The 24,076-nt window shown below is 36.8% G+C and overlaps 1 protein-coding gene across 3 annotated transcripts in view; it reads right to left on the bottom strand.

The window, feature by feature from the left end:
* The window catches only part of DACH2 (dachshund family transcription factor 2), a 300,591-nt gene that overhangs the window by 110,420 nt on the left and 166,095 nt on the right, over nt 1–24,076 (bottom strand). For 2 of the 3 annotated variants that reach the window (XM_014955166.1, XM_014955167.1), the window contains exon 3: nt 19,820–19,891. The exons of the other annotated variant lie outside the window; for it this stretch is intronic. In XM_014955166.1, coding sequence (XP_014810652.1) covers nt 19,820–19,891 — 72 coding nt within the window. The remainder of the gene's footprint in view (nt 1–19,819; nt 19,892–24,076) is intronic. 3 annotated transcript variants of the gene reach the window in all.

The following is a 24,076-nucleotide window of genomic DNA, read 5'->3' as shown; positions in this document are numbered from 1 at the left end:
TGTAACAGTGGCAATACATTGATGAGTAGGTTTAATAGAATAGTTATTATAGATTACTTAATAATTGACCAGTTCACTATGGTAAATAAAAATCTAAACTGTAATTTTATTCCTCTGTAGAGTTTTAGGAACCATTATATATTTAAAAGAGACATACTCACTTCGCTTAAGCTGAAAAGTGAATTTGAGACAGCTAGGCTGTCCTAATGTGTAGGAACTTACAGATGACCAAGAAACATCTTTATAATTCTATTCAGGAAATAAAGAATGTAATATCCACAATCCCATCCGTCCTTCTTTCTTTCAAAAAGCCACTAAACTGCTCATACTTGAGAAGAAAATTAACCTTTTTACTGATTAATCACTAGGCGGCTTTGACTGGTGAAGAGAAAATTGTATTACAAATGAACAGCTACCTGTTATCAAATTACAGGGCGTTTTCATCAAAGGACCAGAAATTGCAGCACATTGACCAGTTAACATGTTTCCACTGACCTGGGGGGATTTTTCCAGTTAACAGCTTCTGAAGAATGTTTCCTTTTGATTCTTGTCTCTGACACAAAAATGATTGTCCCATTTAAGGGCTGTTCTATCACATACATCAGAGAATCCTATTTACTCACACACTACTGGAACATTAAAACACAATAGTGTGATTGTCTCTGGAAGAAAATTTTAAAGATTGACTTTTTTTCTTTTTTGTAAAAAAGGGAGTAAGATCAAAAGCTAACTTTAATAGATGTTTGACTAAGGTCATACTCCTAGGAAATGGAACACTGAAGATGAAAGAGAACAAATAGATTTGGCTTTTGATCTCAGCCAAATGCATTTGGCATTGTTTAGCTTTTACAAAATACTTTAACTTTAGGCCATATCATGACTAAAATGAATTGGTTGAAGTCCGGAGATTTTAATCGTTCAGTAAGACTTCAACATGTATCAACATTTGGGGGAAAAAAAAAAAAAAAAAAAAAAAATCTCTTAAGAATTTGGCTAGATTTTTTTCTTACTGGAACGAAGGCAGGTTAAACCTGGCTATTGTTGCTAACGCTAGATATATATAAAAAATTTTAACAATATATTTTCTGAATCATAGACAAATTTAAGCGTTATTATCTACTAGTGCTGTTAAATCAGGACCACTGGTATTCCTAGCAAGGTGTTTTAGGGGAAAGTGCAGAGTATTGAGAAAAGGTAGTGGTATTATTCAAATAAGACAAGTAACTGTGTCCCTAGCCAAAAGTGCATATCCGATCATTTTACCAAACTACTTCACAGTTTTAATTCTTCTTAAAAGTATTGGGACCATGCAAATTTGTAAACTAAATAGCAGTGAGGGAAGAATGGATTACAGTCTACAAACTATTACTTTCAAATTCTTCAGTATTAATGGTGTTTGTATAACTGCAACTTTGTTAATTAAGGAAAAAAATGAGATAACATTCATTAAAGCAATATGTTTAAATTATTCTTCTTGTTAGAAAACAATAATTATCATTAGCCATTAGAAGCATGGCAAAACCCTATAAACCACTTATTGGCTACACAGTCAAAATTTACAAAGAAGTTTCATCAGCCCAACCAAGCTCAGCCCTCTGATAAACCACAGTGATGGCAAGAAACACCCCAGCCCCAAGCTTCAAATTGCCTTTAGAGTTTTGATAAGAATTAACAATTTACACGAGAGAATATATTACAATAGAATATATTTTATCTGTGTTATGCAAACATTTGGCCTTATGAGCTATACAGAAATTAGACACAAGGAAAGAACTTCCTTGTCTTACTTTAAAATTATTATATTATATTACTCTATTATAACAATGATAAAGAACTGAGAAAATCCAAAGATATAAGGTCAGGTATTTATCATCATAAAGGGAGACATATCTGACCACAAACCCTAGCAATAACCTAGGGAAGGAAGAGGTGATTTCCTATATACTTCTCCACTCATCACAATACCTTTCTCAAGGGCCACTTAAAACAAAACAAAAAGGCACAACATGCCTCATCCATTTGCTCTCCAACATCTAGCCACAAATTTAACCACACAAAGCAATAATTCATTCCTTCTTTATAATCATAGAATCATATAATGTTTATCTCTTAAAAAGGGAAAATAGCACAGGCTTCTCCCGTCCCCCATTTTTTTAAAAAAAGGACATGGTTTATTACTCCTTTTTATATTATTTATTACTTTATGTACCGTATTTCTGCTGCTGAGGCAATACATATGATTTGCTGAACCCACCTGGACACTGAAGATCTCTGCAGACCAGAACCCAATAAGCTTAGATCTGATTCTCCCAGGTACAGAACACCTGCACCCAGCAATATTTTAGCTATGTCATTCTCAAGTATTACAAATATGCACCTCTCTTTATGTACTAAGCCTACCTGCAAGACCCTGCAATACATCACAAATGAACCTTTTCTTGTTTCTCAGCATGTCAATTACTTCTGTTTTCTGTCACAGAAAGACTTATTTACACTTTCAGCCCAACTAGAACCTCATCACTGAAATTCTACCCAACTTTAAATGCAAGCAGGTATTGATCTACACTACTGCAAACCCGATGCTGAAAAATCCCTGCCTTCAAACAGAAGGACTAGAAACAGGGATGAAAAAGAATCTAGAAAGACAGCTAATTTTTAAACAAACATAGAAAAAGTATTCAGAGAAGTATTAAAATATCTTGTTTTCAAGGACAGAAAACACTGAAAATAGAAATCATCGAAGCAGGCTGGGTATCAGCTTAAGTGTAAACTTAAGCTGCATTTTAGACAGTGAGGTTGTGTACTCACCCCTTGTCTCTCTCTAGGCAACACAGAAGCAGGATGAAAAAGAACCAGGCAACGAGAAAAGAAAAACTTGGGACAGTCAATGCTGGAGTCTTATTGCCTGCTGCATGAGGATATATATTAAACCTCTATATTCCATGGAAATGCAGGAAAGGGGTAGAAAGGCACAAACACAGAGATTTATTGGATCTACTGTCAGTTGATGTCAAAGTTGACAGCAATTACATATGTACCTATAAGACACACACACAAGCACACACACACGTGCACACAGAGTTTTTTTTACATGTATATAATTAAAGCATTTATATATATATAAATATTATACATATATCAAAAACCCCCACATAGAAACGCTTTCATTCTCAACATTTTCTGTTGATAAAAAAAAAAAAAAAAATTCAACGTGAACCCATTCCCTGTTTCTTTTCTTAGTTATATTTCAAGTATTAAAAACTTTCTATTCTTCTTGAAGCTAAGATTATTGTCACTTCTCCACCCTTAAGACAATCAGCCTATGAAACTTCAACAGATAATTCCCTTTGTTTCAAGAGCCAGACACCTGCTATCCTGCAGTCCTTGTTTTTCTTAAAGGATACAAAACTTACAGCATTAATTACATAGCAGATTTAATCATCACCACAGTTAAGTCTTGGTCTCATCCTTTTCAATGCCTAGCAGCTCATCCTGCAGTTTATACATTTCTTGGAGAAGGTGTAAGTTTATCTGCTGATTAAACTATGGAATTTATTGCTACTGGAATTTCCAAAGAAAGAAGTTCAAAATCAGAAAGAACTTCTTCATATGGAATATATAGCAATTTGCTGAAAGACAGAAAAAAATTTAGAATTAAATCAATTAGTAGAATACTATACAAATGTTTCAGATGTACAGTAAACAGTTATCTCAGTTTTCCAAGTGTTCTGCTAGTAGGCTCAAGTTTCAAAACACCCTACCTCTTAAATAATGAAATAAACTCTTCATGTGTCTGGTTTTGTGCAAGAAAAGGAATTTTTTGTAAAAAAAAGTCTATTTATGAATAAAAATGAACTTCTACCAAACAAAATACACAAGAATATAAAGCAAAAATTAAGCAAAATAATGCTTGATTAATTTGGTCCTTACTAGGAATATAAAAGGACCAGCCTCATCTGTTGGAACATATCATAAGACTGATTTACATTATGAACACTGAACTACAGAGATATATGCTTATATATCACATTTTATAAGAGGCATCATGGGATCACACCATCTGGTATGGAAACATCAAAAACCGCACCTTTTAAAAAGTAACAGCCAGAAACCAGAAATTGTTACTGAGGTTTTCTTTTGTTTTCTTTTTAAATACTAAAATTTCCCAAAGAAAAACAGCACCACAGCAAGGTGCAAGGGAACTAAGCCCAAGCCTTGCCTGCAGTAGCCACTGCTTGCAGGTGGCACAGGAGTCCTCAGCATCCTCACACCAGCGCTTCTTGCCGCTGGTGCACAGACTCTGCAGTAACAGGCAAGGGCAGACAGAGAAGTACTGTACTGCTCTTTCATTTATACTTGACATAAAATACTAGTCTTCTTAAAAGAATAATTTGCATTAGGTAACATCATAGACAAAAATACTTAATTAAAATAAAGTATGTTAACTAGCTCCATGACTAAAATATCCCATAGACCTGTTTTCTCCTAAATAACATAAAACATAGTAGAGCATATGCTGCTGTATTTTGCTTATTTATTGCTGGAAGAAAACCACGACACTGAAAAAGCTACAATCTCACATTATATGCATGTCAAGACATAGATTGAATTTGATTTTCAGGATATTCTGGACTCAGCAGCACTCAAAACTGCAGTGATGAAATACAACTGCATCCAATGAATTTCACTGCTGTTCTCAGGCACTTAGCAGTAACACCTCTATAAACTACACTCTTAATACCTGTGTTATGATGATGTATGCGTGACAAAAGCATGCACAAAACTTTTGCCTTTGAGCTCCCAAACAACTGGATTTTGGACTAAGTCATGTTAAGCCTCAGTGAGGACGACCACTTTTTTTACACAGTGTCTGTGAAGCCCTTTAGGACAAGCAAAGTAAGAGAGAAATAGCGTATGTGCCAAGTTCTTAAGTAATTTTTGTTGTCACAAGCAAAACATTATAAAACGATAAAAATATCATCTGTGACCACTTTAACAAATGTCCCTTTTATTTTATCTACTACAAACTATATTTAAGGTACTCCATTATGGATTCCACATTCCATATGGATAAGAGTGAACAAGTTCTGACAACTAAATCTAGTATGCAGGCTCCTAACTTGGGAAAAAAATAGCCCTGAACAATTTTAACCACAGGTGAAGAGACATATCCCTATGTACATATTAATAAAACTAGATTTTGTCCTATCTGTTACACCCGGGATAGGTATCCAGATTTACTGAAGATATCATTACTTTGTTTTGTCCAGAAGATTAAATATTTTTGTTCTTAAGCAAAAATATTTAGTCTAATTATAAGTGCAGAAAACAAACTCTCTCCAGGAAATTAGTTACTTTTCCCTTCCTGAAAGAGCTCATAATATGATGAGTATAGCATCACCATTAATGAAATGAAATGGTATTATAAACAACTGTAGAAATAACAATCTGTTACAAATAATTCCCACCAGAAATCTTGGAAACTGGACAACCTACTGCCTGTTCTTATTTCATTTAGTTGAAACAGAAAAATGAGAGGGAAATCTGTACAACTGGATTTCAATTGGCTTTACTCACAACTTCCAGTTGCATTCACTCACAGATGACTAATTGTTGTCTTCAGTTCTTGTCTTTCCTATTTGGCCAAACTGAACAGAAGGGAAAGATGTCTATTGTCCCCTGACACATTAGTATTCATTATGGTGAAAAGTAAATGAGAACTATTTCATCTTCACAGCGCTATCCTAAGACATTAACATCTAATAACAATATTAAAGTCACATTACAGGTCTTTAATCTGTGGCAGTAATAATGCTGTCTGGTTTAATAAAAATACACATTAAAAGAAATATTTTGGCTATCCACTTTTAGGAGTTTGCAAACAACATTATTACCAAGTTGAAGAGACTTCAGGTTAGTTAGAACTAAATTTTGAGAGCAGTGCTGTTGCAGTTACAGCAAGTTGCTTCCTTTTCCTTGCTCACCCATAATCTCCTAGAGAGAAATGAACGCTATTTTGTCAGGATTTCTCATGGTAACACTCTTTAAAAAAGACACACACAACAAAAGTAGTCATGTATCTCGAAATCACTACCTAAGTAAATAATCACAATGAACCAGAGCTCAGGAATTCTGCACATCTCCTGTAAATGTTATCTGCAGCACAGCTAGTACATTGCTTGCTCCCAAAATATTCCTTACTAAATTTTTATTGGAATTCTACCAGAGGGACCAGCTCTGAGAGAGAGCTTTTCATGCAATCCAGCAAACTGTAATATGATAAATGTTGCTTAGCCAGGAAAGTAATCTTTGAAGCAGGAGTCCTTCATATCAAAGACTTCTGGCCAAAACAGACTGGCACTGATTATTTGCTACCAAATGATCTGGCACGATTAGAGGTACTTTGCATACACTGACATGTTTCATGATATAATTTACTGGTGAGTATATTTAAAAGTTAGTAAATAATTTGTATGGCTGTAAGAGCTGCCCTTCTAATTTGTTAAGGAGTTTGAAAAAGTATCATACTAAGTTCTTGCTGGTTTACATTTACAAAATTGAGTGCCAGCTTCAAAGTTTTGGGAGCTCCAACAGTCAAGCATGAAGACATTCATTTGCAACGCTGCAGGCATAGCATTAGCCAATGAGACACTTATTAATTAAGCTGTTTACCAAAACTAAGAAATAAAATAAGCATATTTTTGCTGTTGGCTTCACAGAAAGTGCAATCAGCACTTTCAGCTTGCAAGGTAGTCTCTCTTTGTGTTTGTTTTTGGCTGAATGATGACATTTGCCCGCCAATAATGTGTTACTGCTTGCTCTTTTTTTCAGAAATTGCCAGGTTGAAATAATTGAAAGGCTTCTAAATAGGATTTCAGCACTCCCTCAACAGCACATGAAACACTTGGGAAATGGAATTTCCTTAATTTTATTTTATAAACTCTATGGCTCCTATTTACCCCTTTTCCCCCAGCTGCTTTCATAGTATGCAGTGCTTAGATACAGTGGCAGATGACAAGCTAGATGATATCAATTACAAGTGATGGCAGATGAGGTCAGCTGGTACAAAGAACAACGTCTTTCATTTGAAATTTCTGCTCTTTATCTTTCTTGGAGAGATCATTCTTGTTGGCCTGGACTTGTGCATTTGATGAATGGGTCAGTAGCTAGAATCTGTATGAGCAAATGAATAAGATGCACATCTCATCCCTCAAACTGTAATGAAAATCTTTACGAGATTGGATTCATGCATTGAGATGACCTAAGAATATGTTCCCGTTTTTTTACATATTACAATTTAGTTATCAAGTGACAGCATAAAGACGAACCTGCACCAACCATTCCTGAAAGATGGGAAAGTAACTCATGTGGGTGGCACTACAATAGGCAGATATTTAATATTAAATGAATTTTAAAAATAAAAAAAAACAGCAGTAGGACAAACTTTTTTCATCATGTATGTTCCATTGGTTTTTGTCATTGTTTTTTGAGGAAACACAACTGCTGACAAAGATGCTGAAACTAAGTTTCATGGGCAGAAAAACTTCCTATATTGCTAGAAGTTCTCAGCCTTATGATTTGTTTCTTAATTAGCATGTAATGAGATGACTGAACTAGCCTACAAGAAATATCTGTATACATTTGAGAGTAAAGGACAGTATCACTTATGCTTATACCTGCACACATACCCAGACCTCTGTGTTATCAGAACTGAGCATATTTACTGTAAGTAGAATCTTATTTCTCTAAACTTCAATTCTGCAAACCTTCTATGAATTATAAATTGTAGTTACAGTCACTACAGTCACTAGTACACTCTTTACATTGAAAAAAAAACAACAAACAACCACCATCCACGAAGCCCCACAAGATCATAGCAAAACCTGTTTGAAATCCTTTGGATGAAGAAGTGTTCCACTGGAAACCACATTTTTGTCAGAGACAAAACAACCCTGTCAACAAGCAAGGCTGGCTGAGACAGAGTGACGCAGCCCTATGATGGCTGCCTAGCACATACATAAAGGATCTCAAAATCTGGGCAGCAGCATGACAGAGGACTACACCATCATCTCCCACCCTTCTCCTGCTAGAGCTGTCCTTGGAGTAACTAGTAAATACTGGGTCATGAGAGACCAACTTGTCACGGATGTTATTCTTCTCTTCATGCAAACCGGGCCCACTGGAAAAGCATGTGCATGAAGCCAAACCTTGCATACCTCAGTCTGAAATTCTAGTTACACCAAAGTTATCCTGCAGGATGCGGAGCTCCCCTCCACACCTTGGCAAAAGGACCAAGGTGGATCTTAAAAACTTCTCTTGTTAAGTGTGTGTAAGTTCTCTCCCAGAAAGTTTCTTTTTTCACAAAAAAAAAACAACCCCAAACTGTTTCAGAAATGCTTGGTCAGTTTTTCATATAAGTTTACTGCCTCTAGAAGCTGCTAGTTGATGATTTACTGACATGAACTAAAAATTATCCAGGAAAACCATTCACTTCCTTTGCTCAACCCATGTCGAGTTTGCTTAAGCTTGTGTTTCCTCAGCAAGGCCATTAACTGATATAAATGATATTTAGCAGATAGAGATTCATTCCTCCATTCTCTCTCTTTCATGATGGAAAAAGATTTTTCCTTCAATTATTAAAAGTCAAGAATAATGATACCCTAAAGAAGGTGAAGAAGTACAACAAAAATATATATCAACTGTTACAGTCTGGACAATTGAAATACAAAAATATGATGAAGAATATCCACAATCAGCACATAATTTATTGATTGCCCTTTTTCAAATGCAGGGCCATCAGCTAGTTTAAAAGTAAAATTACATATTAAAATAACAGCAGAGAGAGATAAAAATTATGAGGGTCATGCAAGGGGAAAAAGATGTATTTTCAGCAAAGATTTTTAAATGAGATGAAGAGTCAATGAGGCAGAGAAATACAAGAAAGCCCTTCCATGCCAGAAAGAACTGCAGAAAAGCAGGTTCTTCTAGCATTAGTTGTGAAATGTTGAGTGGCAGAGTATGGGAAAGAAAACTAAAAAAGCAAAGAAGACACTCTTGAAATAAACTGCTGTAATCCTGCTTTTCAGAATGTACATTAATTACATTAGCATAATGGCAGTTGTCTAAAAGGCCAGACAAACTAGTTAGAAGAAAATAAATGACTTGCTAAAAATGTGCTAACAAGTTATATGACTGTAAACATAAGTTTAAATTGTATATAAATCACACTTCTCATCACCCAGCTCTCTCCTAAACATAGACCTTTGAAACTGTCCTCCCCATGGACAATCCCAGTCCCTGCCCCCACCACTTGTAGCCTTACTCTACATCAGCTGTTGTTACCAATCCTACCAATGTAATTTCTCTCACTAGGTACACCTGCGACCAGCTCACTGAAGGGTCCAGCAAGGGAAAAAGGCAACAGTTTAAAGAAAAACAGCAAGCACTTGACCATGGAGGTAAATTCAATGAATTTGCAGCAATAGGCAGAAAGTTTAACACAAACTAGAAAAAAAGGTCAACTTTTAACAGTACAAATAAACAAACAGTGGGACAATTTATGAGGGCATAGGATGAATTCTCCATCACTTGAATCTTTGAACTGGGACTGGATGTGTTGTTCAGATACTGATCTAGTTTAGTTAAAAGTTGCGGGCTTAACACAGTAATATCTTAGTGAAATTTCACAGCCCAGATTACACAAGAGGCCCACACAGATTATCAGTATGGCCCTCTAACACTTTTCTATTTACTCATGCATACAATCCAAGAGCAATCCAGGTCCACAGACTGCCACTTGCACTGTAAATTTACCCTACCAGGTGCAAAATTCCTCGTGGAAGAGTCAAAATCATTGCAAATGGTGAACTCCTTGGAATACTGCATAAATTTCTTTTTATGTACTGTGGATGTAAACAGACTATTTGCACTCAGTAATTATCTCCACAGATATTTAATTTGTTTTTTTAATATTTTGGTGAAATTATTCTAACAGTCTACTGGTTTTAGTTGCATATGCCCTCTCAAAATGTATCTATTCTTTAGAAATGTACCTTTATAACAGGCAAGAAGTCTTGGTTAAAACCTGTGTCCCTGGTGGCCTTTTTTTCCCCCCACATTTATCCATGACAATTAAGAAGTCTAAACTTGCCTCATATGGAAATCATGTTGTGTCCCCGAGGTTACTTTAATCCACCTTGAGACTGACTACAATAGTGGTAAGTAACCAACTGAAGAGAGTTTACGTTTGTGTCCTGTACACAGGCACGTTCTTTCTCTCTACTTCACCCTTCAGGTAGCCGTGCAGAGGATGTGACTAACAGCACGGACTCTCACCGTGGTGTTGAGCTGAGGTCTGCATCACAGTGACAGGGGACAGCGGGAGCCACACCAGCGCTGAGGGCATCTGGACAACCCAATGGTGATTTTGGGGGAGTGCACTGCCTGCAACAGCACAGAATGCGCTGCCTGCCCTGCCCCTCACCGCAGGGCCCCTGCCACGTGCACATGAGCACCTCCTGCGCTCCACTGACTGCAGAAGCCACAGTTTCCTCTGATCCAGCAGTTGCTGCCTCTCAGTGCCCTGCCAAAGCATCTTGGGATATTGTTAGGATTCCTATTCTTAAAACACAGCACAATTTCACCAACACTGTCACCTCACAGGTACCAGTGGGGACTCTCCCCTTCCGCGCTGACTAGCCTGATTCAGCAGTTACTGAAAAGGAGGGCTCACGTTATCAGAGGACTGTCAACCACAGGAGCTCTTTTTGGTGTTGGTTTATTTTAATCCATCAATCTGTAAATTATAGCATTTCTGAAGCAGACATATGACTATTTTGGCCCTCTCCACACTACAGACAGTACACACAGCTTGGGAGGGAGCCTTCTCCTTCTACTCTCCATCCTAAGACATAAAAGACAATACCCTGAGTCTCTCCTGCAAGTCTCAGCCCATCAGTATTATACCCTACACAGTCCAGTTAAGTGCTAAATACTAAATAAGTATTAAATCTGTAAGAGTACCATACTGTTTCAGAATATCGCATTGATTTATATATAACCTTTCATAACGATAACCTTGCAGATATGTTTGAAGAATAGGCAACAAGAATACCAAACTGTATTTTTTCAAATACTTATTAAACATTTTTCCCCTGAATTGTGAAACACAATTTTAAAAAGCCAAAAAAACCCCAAAGAACCCAAAACCCTCACAAAAACAAAACAAAAAAAAAACCCCAAATTACTCAATTGTGAATTCATACATAAACCTAAGACCTTATCTGACTATTAAAACACCTCAGCCCAAGCTGCACTGCAGAGCAATTCCCTAACCCATATAATTTAGGGCTGATTTTAATTCAGCCCAAACTGCTGTGCTAGAACTGCTCTTAAGTCTGTCCCGACCCTGCTATGGCTCTGCTATGTGCCTTCATGATTGCAATGAAAGCACACAGGACTGCGTTAGCAAGGATGAGCAGCTGATGAGGTGTGTTAACTCATTTCTAGGTCTATCTAGCTTGAGCATCCACAATGATTGGGCTTCAATCCTTGACCTCCAGAATTTTAAGCATCACTTAACTCATACTAGAGGTTCTGTATATAGATAAAATATAGATTATGGATTACTTGTACTGCTAGCAGGAAAGAAAATCCTTTACAGTCAAGTTTATTTATTTTACTGAAGATTTGTTTAACTACAAAATAAAAAAATCCTTCTAAACTCATAACTGTAAATTAAGTTTAAACTTAGTGGATATGATTGTTGCTAAGTACACAAATAAATGAAGTGAGAGTGGGTAGCACAGTTTAAGTTATAGTCAGTAGTTATAGTCAGACACTAAACAGTTTCTCCTAAGAGTTCTTACCGTTGCTATCAGAAATGAAAAAAATATAATTTCATGTACTCAGTCTACTCTTCTCTGTTTCATCTAGTTAACCACTCTTAACTTGTCTATTTGATGGAAAAAGCATCAAAGAGAAACCTTAAAAAAATAAATTGCCATGAGATTAAGGAGAAATTCCAGTGTGTTAAGAAATATCACACAGAACAGCTGAGGTTGGAAAGGATCTCTGAAGAACGTGTAGTCCCAATCCCACTTCAAAAAAGGGTCTCCTACAGCAGGTTGCCCAGGACAGTGTCCAGGTGGCTTTTGCGTATCTGCAAAGATGGAGACTCCACTCTACTGGGTGCTCCAGTATTCAATCATCCTCACAGTTTTAAAAAAAACAACCACCAAACTTCAGTGAAGGAGAGCAAGCTACCTGCCAAGAAAAAAGTGCATACAATATGCTGGTATTTGCCAGCTCTCCTTGGCAAACATTCCTTGCCCAAGAGCTGATTACTCAAACTAAAAATCAGCATCAAAAGTAGGCAAAACTTCCACCTAAAAAAATCCTTAGTATTTCAAATAAGGAAGAACCACGTTTACGTAGAAAAAAAGTGTACAGGCTTTGCTAACCAGCACTGGCAGAAAAATGAGAGTATGCAGAATATCCTACCAGATCTCAGACATGTTAAAAGTGTTAGTTTAGTTCTAAACGTTCTACTCTCTGCGCTAACCCAAGAAAAATCAAATTTCTTTAAAAACATGTAAGAAAGAATACTTTATCTGTAACCAAAGTATCATTACAGTCACTGTTTCATCTTTGTCACCAGCTCTGACTCTTTTATAATGACATAAGTACACAATCCTAGAACCTTTGCTTTGTATTTTCAGTGAGCCTTTAAATTTAATTCTTTCTCTGCTTACAATAATTTAAAAAAAACCCCCCCCCCCCCAAATTGTAAAATTAGATGTATTTGTTAGTGTTCTGGCACTGCCCAGCAAGAATTTTATTTCTAAGAAATCCATCAAAGCCCCAGAATGAAGTTACAGAAGCATATTGATATTGTAAACAAATGTTTTAGGTGACAGCAGAAAATCAAAACCACTCACCCCTTGTTAATAACCAGTGGGTTAAAATAATGCCATACATTTCTTATTTCAAGTATCAGTATGTGTATGAATAAAGAGGTCATTTAATTTCATGCACTTAAGTGATATTGTGATTACTATCTTTACTATCACATCCTTGTATCAGTGAAAATGCAAAAGTGCCAAGAACACACCACGCAAGCCAACCAGGGAGTCTACCTGATATTCAGAAACCAAACTATAAACCTGGCAATACTTAAATAAAGTTCAAGTTCCCTAGTGATAGGTTGCCACAACCGCTCAAGAGCAAATAAAAATAACTATCAGAAAATCTTATCCTGGAATTAAACAAGAAGATTTATTATAAAACATACTTCTCCTATATTTGTACAGATGAATGCTTACATATGTTTGTGTACATGCGTGTGTGTATGCATATATACATGAATGTATAAAATCTGATCCTTGGTTTTAACCCCATGAAAAGAAAAAAGGAAGAAAAACAAACTTCAATATAGCTGAGGCCCAAAGAGTCACACTGAATTTATGATCCCAGTATGATATATCAGGTCAAGAGCTCTAGACTTTGTATTTCGTTTGCATAAAAGAGAAAATAATAAAACTGCATCCACACTGGCTCGGTCAGAAGTTGAAACAACAAGCAGACCTGTTTGTAACCTGTATCCCCAGTGCATTTATTAGACATAACTCAGTGCAACAGAACAACCTAGGTTTATGAAAGGCACACCTGGCTATTAGAACTAGGGACAGTAATTAGACAGGCTTCTTTCTGTTGAAATTGTACCTCCAGTCTGTTTAGCAATATACATGATTGTTGCAGTTTCAAGATTTCATGTTACATCTTTAATTGTGAGCATTTAGCAGACTGCCTCTTATTATTAAGATACTGCTGACTTTTATTGTCAGTGTGGCCACAGGACAAGGCTAATAATTACTAGCACCAGAAGCAGCTTGTGGTTTTATATTACATTGAGGTAAATTACACTGGAATTAGAGTGGATTACTTTTATCAAATGGGGAATAAGCTGTTAATTAACTCCCCGCTGTAGCAATCTTTTTCTGAGCTTGCAACTGTTATTAGCTCTAGATTAAACTGTTGAATTAATTTCCCACTTACTTACTATTTCAAGAGTTTTTAATTTACCTGGCAGCAGTTTTAATGGGAAATTGTATTAGTGAGCATAAATTGTTTTTGGGAAGGGTAAACAGTTTGTGATAATGTTTATTAAGTCGTTTTGTTTGAGCAAAAATATAATTGCAGTTTTAATTAGTGCATGGTTGTTGGAGTATTAGGTTTGAGATTACATTATGGCATTCTGAGAAAACAATCGCTCAGGTAATCCCAGCATTTATAACTGAGAGCAAACAGAAAAGCTTTGTCAACCTTGCTCTGACTTGTGTGTGTACACACGTGCGGATGTGCACACATGCCAATGCTCATATGCCCATGCACACAAGCACAAGCATGTTTTGGTAAGTAGCAGAGTAGTGTACTTCGGAAAGAACATGTCATTTCCCTTTGCAGTTAGGCAAAGGCATATGAAGCACGGCACTGTGCGCGTGTGGGCATGTGTGTATAAACGTGTAAAAGAAATATGTCAATAAAGTAGCAGGAGTTTGTGCATGCTAACTGGACGCATCTCTAATGTTTCATGTTCAAAATGTGAAGTGTTCATATCTTTTAACAGGGCAAACTTGTTTTAAATACACGGTATTTTCTAGCCCTGCTACTCTTGTGCCAATGGCAAGCCTAAGAGATAGCACTAAGTCATTAGAAGAAATTTTTTAAAAAGATAACAAGAACACAACACATCCACTATAATAAACTGCTACAGATTACTTATTACTTATTGGTTGAATATAGAGAAAGCTCATTTAGTATAGTTTTATGTTTTCCGATGTTTGTAACAAACTATTTTCATTCTACAGTCTAGTGCCTAAGATTAAGAAAATTCCAGTAGTTTGGTGTGTCCTAATACATCCTTACTCAGCAACAGCTGCTACTCCAGAAGACATGGTCTTGTGCATATCTACTTGCCCTATGTGGTACCGCAGATAGCAAAGGGCATCACAAGCAGCACTGGGTACCCACCTTAGGAAACAGCCAACCTCACAACAAACCACAAGTGAAACAAGGGCAACAGGACTGCATTCATATACCCAAACTGGAGAGTGGAGACGATTTTAAAAAGATCTTAACTCTATCCTTTCCAGCTGCAGTGTTACTGGCTGTGGAAGTATTCCACCTATATATTCCTATATATTCCACCTAGACACGCAGCAGGCATACATTATCAAATTCCCTATGACATTGCTGTCAGATGTCTCAGCTGTGCTACTCCTGCAGTAGCCATGTAACTCAAAAATATGTTTCAAAAATATGTTAAATTGTTAAACTAACCTGACTGAAAAGAGTTAAGAAGGGGTGTCCTGAGCAGCTCATCCTGGAGATATGAGGCAACAATTGCTCTCCGAAGGGGAGCAGTAATGAGGACTGCATGAAGACAGAGCCAGTAACGTCTGACCACCACCCCTAGAAGACAGGCTGCAACCAAGCCCATAGGCTCCACTTCTATGAGCCTCTCTCAGTTCTTCCTAGCATGGAATGGAAGCTGCTGTTGCTTCTTATGGAAAACAGCATTGTTACGGATTTGCAGGAGCCTAGTGGAGGAGAACTGAAATGCCAAGATGACAATCACAAAAAAAAACGTTCCTTGCCCTCACAAGGACAGCAAGCTCCATGTTACAGGGTTTCTATCTTTTTACCTTGACGTCTGGTATGGACAGCATTCACAGGTATAAACACCCAGTAAACCACTTAAACTGCTTCAAATGACGCAGCATCATTTCAAAATGTAACTGCACCCAAATAGCTTTAAACAGCTTTGTTTAAAGCATCACACAGTGATGCAAAAGGAATTCATGAGCATCAATTATTTGGTAGCTTTAAATATATATGTGTATTGATTTAGAGAATACAATAAACATCAACAGGAAATAAAAAGTTTAGATACTAATTTCCCAATTTGTATCTTGAAATTTGGTTTAATGCAAGATTTGTTAATGGAAACCTTTTACCTATGGATTCAGAAATCTTTTTAATGCTTTAAGAAATTGGCACTAATCCATTCTAGGCCTTGCTGAGAGCAAGTCTTCAGATCAAGATTTTCAAGAATCAGTTTCAATGAATTCTAGTATTTTTTTAATTCACTGTCATTAATAATAACAGGTTTTTGCTATAAATGGTTGTTCATTAACAAACTCCTATGAAAATACATTGTTAATACAAGAGTATACTGGTTTTACTAAATGCCGTCTTCTACATTTGTTGCTACAGTCATTTATACTTTAAAATTGATGTTAGATTTCCTGAAAATCATAAAACTTTTGGAAGTTATAGGATAACAGAACATGATTAATACTTTACCACAACATTTTTCAATCATTAGAAACAATGACTGAATGGTAACATCTTAGATTTGTATCTCCTCTAATTAACATATTTGGGTTATTTTGTGATTTCTATTATACTAAATGGATTGTAGCTATATTCTATGTCAGAAAAAAAGGAGGCCCTTTCAGAGTTTGCCATTGACAATCAAGATACACCAGAAGCAGTAAATAATATTTAAGCCATAGTATTGGCCCAGAAATTGCAGGTAACACCGCTTCCAGCTGAGGGACTGGAAAAAAACCCCAAACAGCTTTCTTGCTGTTTCAAGAAGCACTTGGAACCTTTCAGAGATGCAGAGAAGTTGCTCATATTCCGCATTCTGCCATCCACTGTGGTTTACAGTGATTATTTGTCACAGCCCAGTTCCACCTCATCTCATGCTGTAAAGCCCACTGTGTGTAACAACGGGAATACATTACTGCAGTGTAAGAGATACCACCAAACTCTAACAAGTGAGGAGAATCTACCTCTTTCTCCAACTGGGATGCTCACCTCTCTCTACACCCAGCATTACAGCCCAGGCCTCCCCCTGCAGTGCACACGCCAGCACAGTTGCACATTATTATTACACCCCAAAGTAAGAACTAGCTTTTTATAACAACAACAACAAAACCAACCCCAAACCAAGTCACCACACCATGAACAACCAACTCCATTTGTGACGCACCTTAGCCTATAGATTCTTTTTTCTCATGCAGTTTCTTGGCCAGATAGATCACACCCTATAATTATTTGCCTAAGCTAGGAGTGCTAGCAGCTGCCTATGTGTGCAGCAGCAGCCCTCTGCTCTCCTGCTCTGGTCTTGCCACTGCTTTTGATTGCCAACTCTTCTGTAATACCAATGTAATATAAAGTCCCTCCTGGCGAGGGGTTTGGATAAACTAACTAAAGCAGGAACCAACTCGGCTTAAAAGTGATCCAGCAAAACTAAGTTACCTGTGTGAAGCCCGTAGTCCATTTCTCCAGGTAGGCCCCCATGCTGAACTGCTGCAAGGTGCTGGCTCTAAGGCTGAAAAAAGCAGTGGCTGACAGTGTTTTTTTACTGGATCGAAAACTAAGATGGAGAACTATGTTGTAGCAATAGAGAGGGGCAACTCTAGTGCAGCAGTGAACACAGCTGTAAATCATATAATGCTAATTAACAGGTGTTCGTGGTTATTGTTTCTCTCCATCAGCACTTTTTTCCTGTACTGTGTTTGAGGTGTGGTCAATGTTAGAAACCATTAAATGTTCTTGCAAAAGTCTACAATACCCTTTTTTAATTCAAACAGAAACATCAACTGAAGTTTATTCAATTAATGTTAGTTCTCAATTTATAAAGATTTTACTATTCATGCAAAGGAAAATGAGAATTACGATGCAATGTGCTGACTTTCAGTGCAGTTTTACAGCCTTTTTAATAGAGAAGTAATTTTAAAAATAATAGGCTTAAAATACTAAAAAACCAAAAACTAATAGTTTTGCTAAATTACGTTTTTATTACATCGTTTCAATTAGCATTCCCTCATCCTCCCACCCAAAACACAGACTGTTCTCTCTTTGCTCTGAAGGAAATTATGAGATTATGGAAGTACAGAAGATACTTCAACCAAATGCTGGAACCTCAATTGAAAACACAAGTATACGGCATTCCCAGAATGATTTGTTGCAGCAAATTCTATAAAAGTTAACAGTTCTTAAAGATATATATAACTTAGGAAGCATGTTTCTTGCATATGGTAATAGAGATTATTCTACTAAACTCATCAGTTATTACATTTAATATGCACTATGCTAAAAATTACAAACAATAAAATGCTTTCAACCTGAATGTGGTTTTTCACTTCTTTGAAGTCATTAGAAAGCTGCTGTGGTTTTAGTTAAGGTATTATTCTGTAGCATGAGGAAAATGTTATACTACAGGTGCAGAGAAGATTTAATCCACATGTTGCAAGGTTACATATGGATATAAACAATGGATTAATCCTCAGCTCCCTTCAGTTTTGACCCTCACAGGTCAGAAGAAAAATGGCCTAATTCTGAAACTGTACGGTTCCCTATATTGTCAACACCTTTTATTTCATCTGCAGAAGGTTCTGTGAGACAGACCTCAACTGGCTGTAATTTCATCATCATTTATAAAACTAAAGATCAGAAAATAGGTAGAAATACCCATACTGAGAGACAGAAAAGAGGTCCTGCCTGCAGACATTACAGGTGAGCACAGTAACATAAAAACCACTCGGCCTTCTCCATACTGCTGTAACTACAGTGTGCAGACCAACCACAACTAGACTTAAGTTAGGCAGCTCAGGTATTCGAATACACAAGAAAATAGTAACAGAGACGTGACTCAAACCCTGACCAAGAGCACTGTAAATACCTGAAGTAAATTTCTAATAAGACCCAATTTAACACATGCTTGGGTATGGAGAGTTTTTAATTCTCTTCCCTGACTTAATGAACATAGATTTTAATGCCTGAGGTTCTGCAGTGAAAGTTTGCATTTGAAAATTCCAAATGCCTTCTCAGTATTTGTTTTAATTATTCTCCTTTCAAGGCATAAATATTTTACCCTAATAAAATCAGTCATATTTCCAAAAAGATTATAAGTACACTGTCATATAAAACTATAACGCTTAAGAATTCCACAAAAAAACATTTGTCACCTCTGGTTCTATTTTCTCCCTGAAACAGAAATGGACAGTTACGCTAAAGAATACTCAGAAAAAGCCAGCCTGTGACCACAGTATATGTGGAACTGGGAACCCATTTCCAAAAAGAACTTACTAGGGGACTCAATCAATTTTAACCATTACACCTCTGGGTTTTTTTAAGAAAAAAGGACAGCCCAATTAGAGCAAATATCTTAAAGCTTTCTTTGGAGAATTTAATATCTGTCTACGAACAATATCTATCATATATACTGTCTTCATATTTTATTCTCTATTCTGCCATTCCTTAAAAAGAATATTTGTCAAATATAAAACTACAGTAGATCTGTGTTAAGATTAGCTCTCAATACCAGATTCATCGACCTGAATCTGCATGACATACCTATCATAGCACAGAAGTTAAAAACACAACCAGGTTCAATCACGTTGTCCAGAACAAAAAGTAAAGCTGTTAGATGTGAAAGACAAAGTTTTCTAAAAAAAAAATAATTTTAGGAACTGCATAGAATAGAATAGAAATCTATTGAGAGATTTATGGAAATCTAGAGACCTCAATTTGATATGATGCTATTTAGGTATGTACAAACACACATAAAAATCAAAGGAAATCAATGTGTATCTTCCTATTAAGTTAGATAGCAATGTTATAGTTGTGATTCTTATGTCTAAAAGCAGCAAATTTTAGACAGCTGTATGAAACAACAAGTAAGCAGTTTAGAACCAGAGCCAAATATAGTCATTCATTCACATGAGATATAAATAGTAGTAAACACCTTGGATTTGAAGAGTCTTGAGCTTTTCAACCTTTATCTGGGTTTCATCAGGAAAAAACAAAGTTCTTAAATCTGGAAAAAAAGAACACTATTAAAAGCACATATATGCTACTAAAACTGAATTTCACCCTTAAACAATACAAACTTTTATTTATTGGTAAGTGAGAGGATAAAAGTGACCATCAGCAATATAAAAATCTTTAAAAAGGTTAACATGCAACAAAGGTTCAAATGTTTTCCAGTATGTTCATCCATGCAAGTATATGAAGTATTGTGTGTATAACATGGTCTCCACGTGTTCAGCTGTTACAGCTATCTCCAGGTGAAAGTTTCAAGCACAGAAAGATTATGCACAGAAGCATACATTCTCCAAGGAGAGACCATGAAGGTGCAGTGCCCTAAGACCGTTTACCTCCTCTGAATGACAGCTGGGGATCAGTCTAAGTAAGTAAGACTCCCTGTGACGGGTAATCACAACGAGGAGCCAATACTCTGCAAACTTCACTCAGTACTAGCCCTGTTGTGTCTGAGTCAGGTACGCTGTAAAATTTCAATGATGCCTTTAAATTCTAATGGTTTCAAGCTGCTGTAAACTTCTGCAGCAATCAAAAATAATCTGTCATGGGACTAAGGGGTATGAACATCATGTCATAGCCACTCTGCTGTTAGATTTATTGGTGGGTAAAGCATGTCATTTATGCATCAACTCACAGGAGAAAAAAGCAATCCCTATGAAGTTAATCTAATAATAGACTGGAAAGCAATGATTACTGTTTCATGTGCAGTAGCTATTTGTAGCAGTGGTTGGCCTAATTCAGCAGGCCTTGCCTGTCAGAGCTCTGGGATTAGCAAGTGTTTAGATGAAAATCTATCGGGAAACATCAAGAAATGGTTTAATGAGAGGAACAAAAGTCTTCATTGTTGCATTTAATATTTGCTGAAACTTTTCCATTTGCACCAATACATTTTTAAAAAGCTTACTGGAAGTGACATCCCAAATAGAATACAAATGTTGAGGGACTGTAACTTTAATTAACCTAAGATAGCTTTCTACAACTTCAACATAAAAGTCTGCTCTCACTATTCTTATGCAGGCAGAAGACCTTGAAATTGAGTGCAAGATTTTTTTTAAAGACATGACTAATAATCACAGTCTCACCGTACTATATACATTTATAATCATTTAAATATTTCACATATATTGACTAATCAACTAATCCTCACTCCCCACATGGTATAAATCAGCTGTTGGCATCATTTTAGAGGAGTGGAAGCAAGAAGACAGATATCTGATATTCAGATCCCAAACATACAGCAAAATGTCACAATGGGGACCGAACGCCAGAAGGTCCTGAGAAGATCCCAGACCATTCTCATGCCAGGAGCCATGGACCTCCATCTAGAAGGTGCCTGAAACAGTTCTTAAAACAATTTATACAAAAAAGGATGTCAAATCCCTTATTAGGCTCAAGTTCTGATGTTAAAGAACCATGGGGAAGATGTTGCCTTTCATCTTCCTTCATCCTTTAAGCAAAAATAAAACTAACCCAGGGCAGATATTTTAATTCCCTTTTGCTTATAGATACTGTTCCCCGGAGATCAGAGTGAATGCCTCAAATGGAGAAACAAGATACTCCTGTCAAAAGGAAAAATCAGAAGTTCATCTGATTAATGCATACATTACATACCTAATTCTCACCGATAGAATTCTCAGCAAAGGACGAAAAAGAAATATTGAAAATAAGACACTGCAGTGTACTTTCACATGAATGTTAAACACACAAGGGAACATTTAGCCATATCACAAGTTCTTGTTTTCATAGACAAGCAGCCATTTCCACACCCTCTACCAGAAAATCACCTACCAGCAGAACCCTCCTTCAGGTAATCACCAGAAGCTACAGAAAACCTAGATTAATCCAGTTACTACAGCCAAGTTGTCTTCTTCTCACAGGATGTCATATAAAAGATGAGACCATGCACTAACAAATCAGACCATGCATCAAGTCCCCGCTCCAACCATCACAGTCCACCTCCATGCGCTGTCCATGTCTAGCCACCAGCAAAACACCAACCCACTCCTCAGGACAGCTTTTACGGAAAGCCTTCTAAAATCAAGATATGACCAGCTCTGTGCTATCCTTAATAACTACTGTCATCCCAAGTAGTTTTCCTGAAAAAGTTGCCACGAGTCCCTGAATTCCCCTTAATACAAATAATGCTGCAAAATGTTATGTCTTTATGAACTGTTCTCATTTAGCCTATTTAACTGCAAAGATAATCTGGAATTTGAAATTTTTCCAAGTGAGATGGAAAGTAAAAGCATAATCACAAATATTTACACTAGAAATCCAGTGTTACTAAGACTTAAACAAACATATACAGATGTAAGTGCTGGAGAAAAAAAAATTATCTAGGACTAGCTAATTTCTTGTAAATGTGTAGCAACAAGCAAACATGGACTACTTTATCAATACTAAATACTGACATACTTTGAAGTCTGGACTGACTGGTTTTGGTTGTCAAAACACAAAAGTAACTTTTATTTTATCAAATAAAATATAAAGCCTACATAAAAGTGAAAAAAAAAATAAAAAAATAACATGTGGCTAAAACAATGTATTGTTTCTTGAGAACATTTTGAAACAGATGCTTATAGCCCCATAGCTGGTATTTGTGAAACATCATTTCATCACAATATACAATTGCAATTGAAAGGCATCCCACAAAATCCATTGCAGAATTTCCATTCATTACTTCACAGGAGACGTATAAAAACAGAATCTGATGATGCAGAAGACACAAGTATTGGCGTTCTATTACTGGCTGTCATCTAGCAAAAACACGTGTGACATGTGAGTGATAACATTAGATGTCACAGTTCACCCATTCTTTTAAAGACCAATATGATCTTCTTAAGATGGAAAACAGGACAACAGAAAAAAAATTAGTTCACTACCAAGACCAGCTAGTTCCTCAATTAACATAGCGGCTAATCATCTTAACCTTTAAAAATATGCAGGTAGTAGATCCTGAAACTAACCAATATTTTACTACATAGGAAACTACTTTGATCTCATTGTTATTTTTACTGTATCAGCACAGTAGTTCTAGAGATGTTACACAAATACACTTTTGGACTGTTGCTGCTCCATAGATCAGAATCTGAAAAGCAGAAAAATAACGGATGAATGAAAAGAGAAAGGTAAAAAAGAACAGAAAGTAGCCAAGGAGATCAAAGGTCCTTTGATCATACCACATCTTCTATGATAACACTACAAACTACCCTCATCTCTGTCTACTCACAAGCCAAAACCAATCCCCACCCAGCCATTAGATAGCAAGGCTTCTTGTTGTCAGTATAGAACTTTGTCCAGAGAGCAAATTCCAATACTGAATGGGGACAGCTAAAGAAGAGTGGCCAACACTGGCTTTCCATACAGAGGGCATGGCATGCGGCCAAGTGTAGCCATAGGAGGAGACATGCAAGCAGGGTCTTGGGGCTTCTGTCATCAATGGCAAAGAACCCCAACCGTACTGCAATCTGGCCACTCTTAACACCCTCCTCCTACTTAGGGTCACCCATGGGGCCAGACTAACCTGCTGTCTGACAATTATTTATCAAATTCCTGATCTTGATTCCTGGCAGCCATCCTTTGGATTCTGAGGGGTTTGTTGAACTTTCAGGGGTAAGATTTATCTCTCTCATACAAACCTTTCCTAATCCTCCTCCTTTTGCAGGTGGCACAGACACTGCAGGCATGAGCACAGGAAACCTACCACAAGCAATCCTATGATTTATTGCTTCTGATTTCTATCTCTTTTGTATCACTCCTTCTCTTTATTGCCTGGAAATAAACACTAACTTGAAAGGAAAAGAAAAATGGTCACAGACCTGTTTCTAGGATGGCCCTGCTTTTCAAATCAGAAGCACACTGTGGAGGGTTTTGGTGTGGGCCATGATACTGAAATGGCTCAGCTAATTGAGGGCAACCTCAAGGTCAACACAAATCGTAGCGTGGACATAAAAGTCAAGGGCAAAAAAATAAAGAGGAAAGGCAGAGTAATATGATGCAATGAAAAATGGAGATCAAGAAACATCAGAAAGGGAAGGACATGACCATATCAACAGGCCAAAAAATTATTCTCAGGATATTTTCCTATGCACAATATAAAGTGAAAACTTTCCACCAATGAATAAAAATTCTCAACCGGATCAGGATTCATGCTTAGCTAATACATAGGACTGATAAGCTA

This window comes from Calidris pugnax, unplaced genomic scaffold (genome assembly GCF_001431845.1).
Source record: "Calidris pugnax isolate Ruff unplaced genomic scaffold, ASM143184v1 scaffold38, whole genome shotgun sequence".
NCBI classification, from domain to species: Eukaryota; Metazoa; Chordata; class Aves; order Charadriiformes; family Scolopacidae; genus Calidris; species Calidris pugnax.
This window is presented reverse-complemented; position numbering and strand designations above follow the sequence as displayed.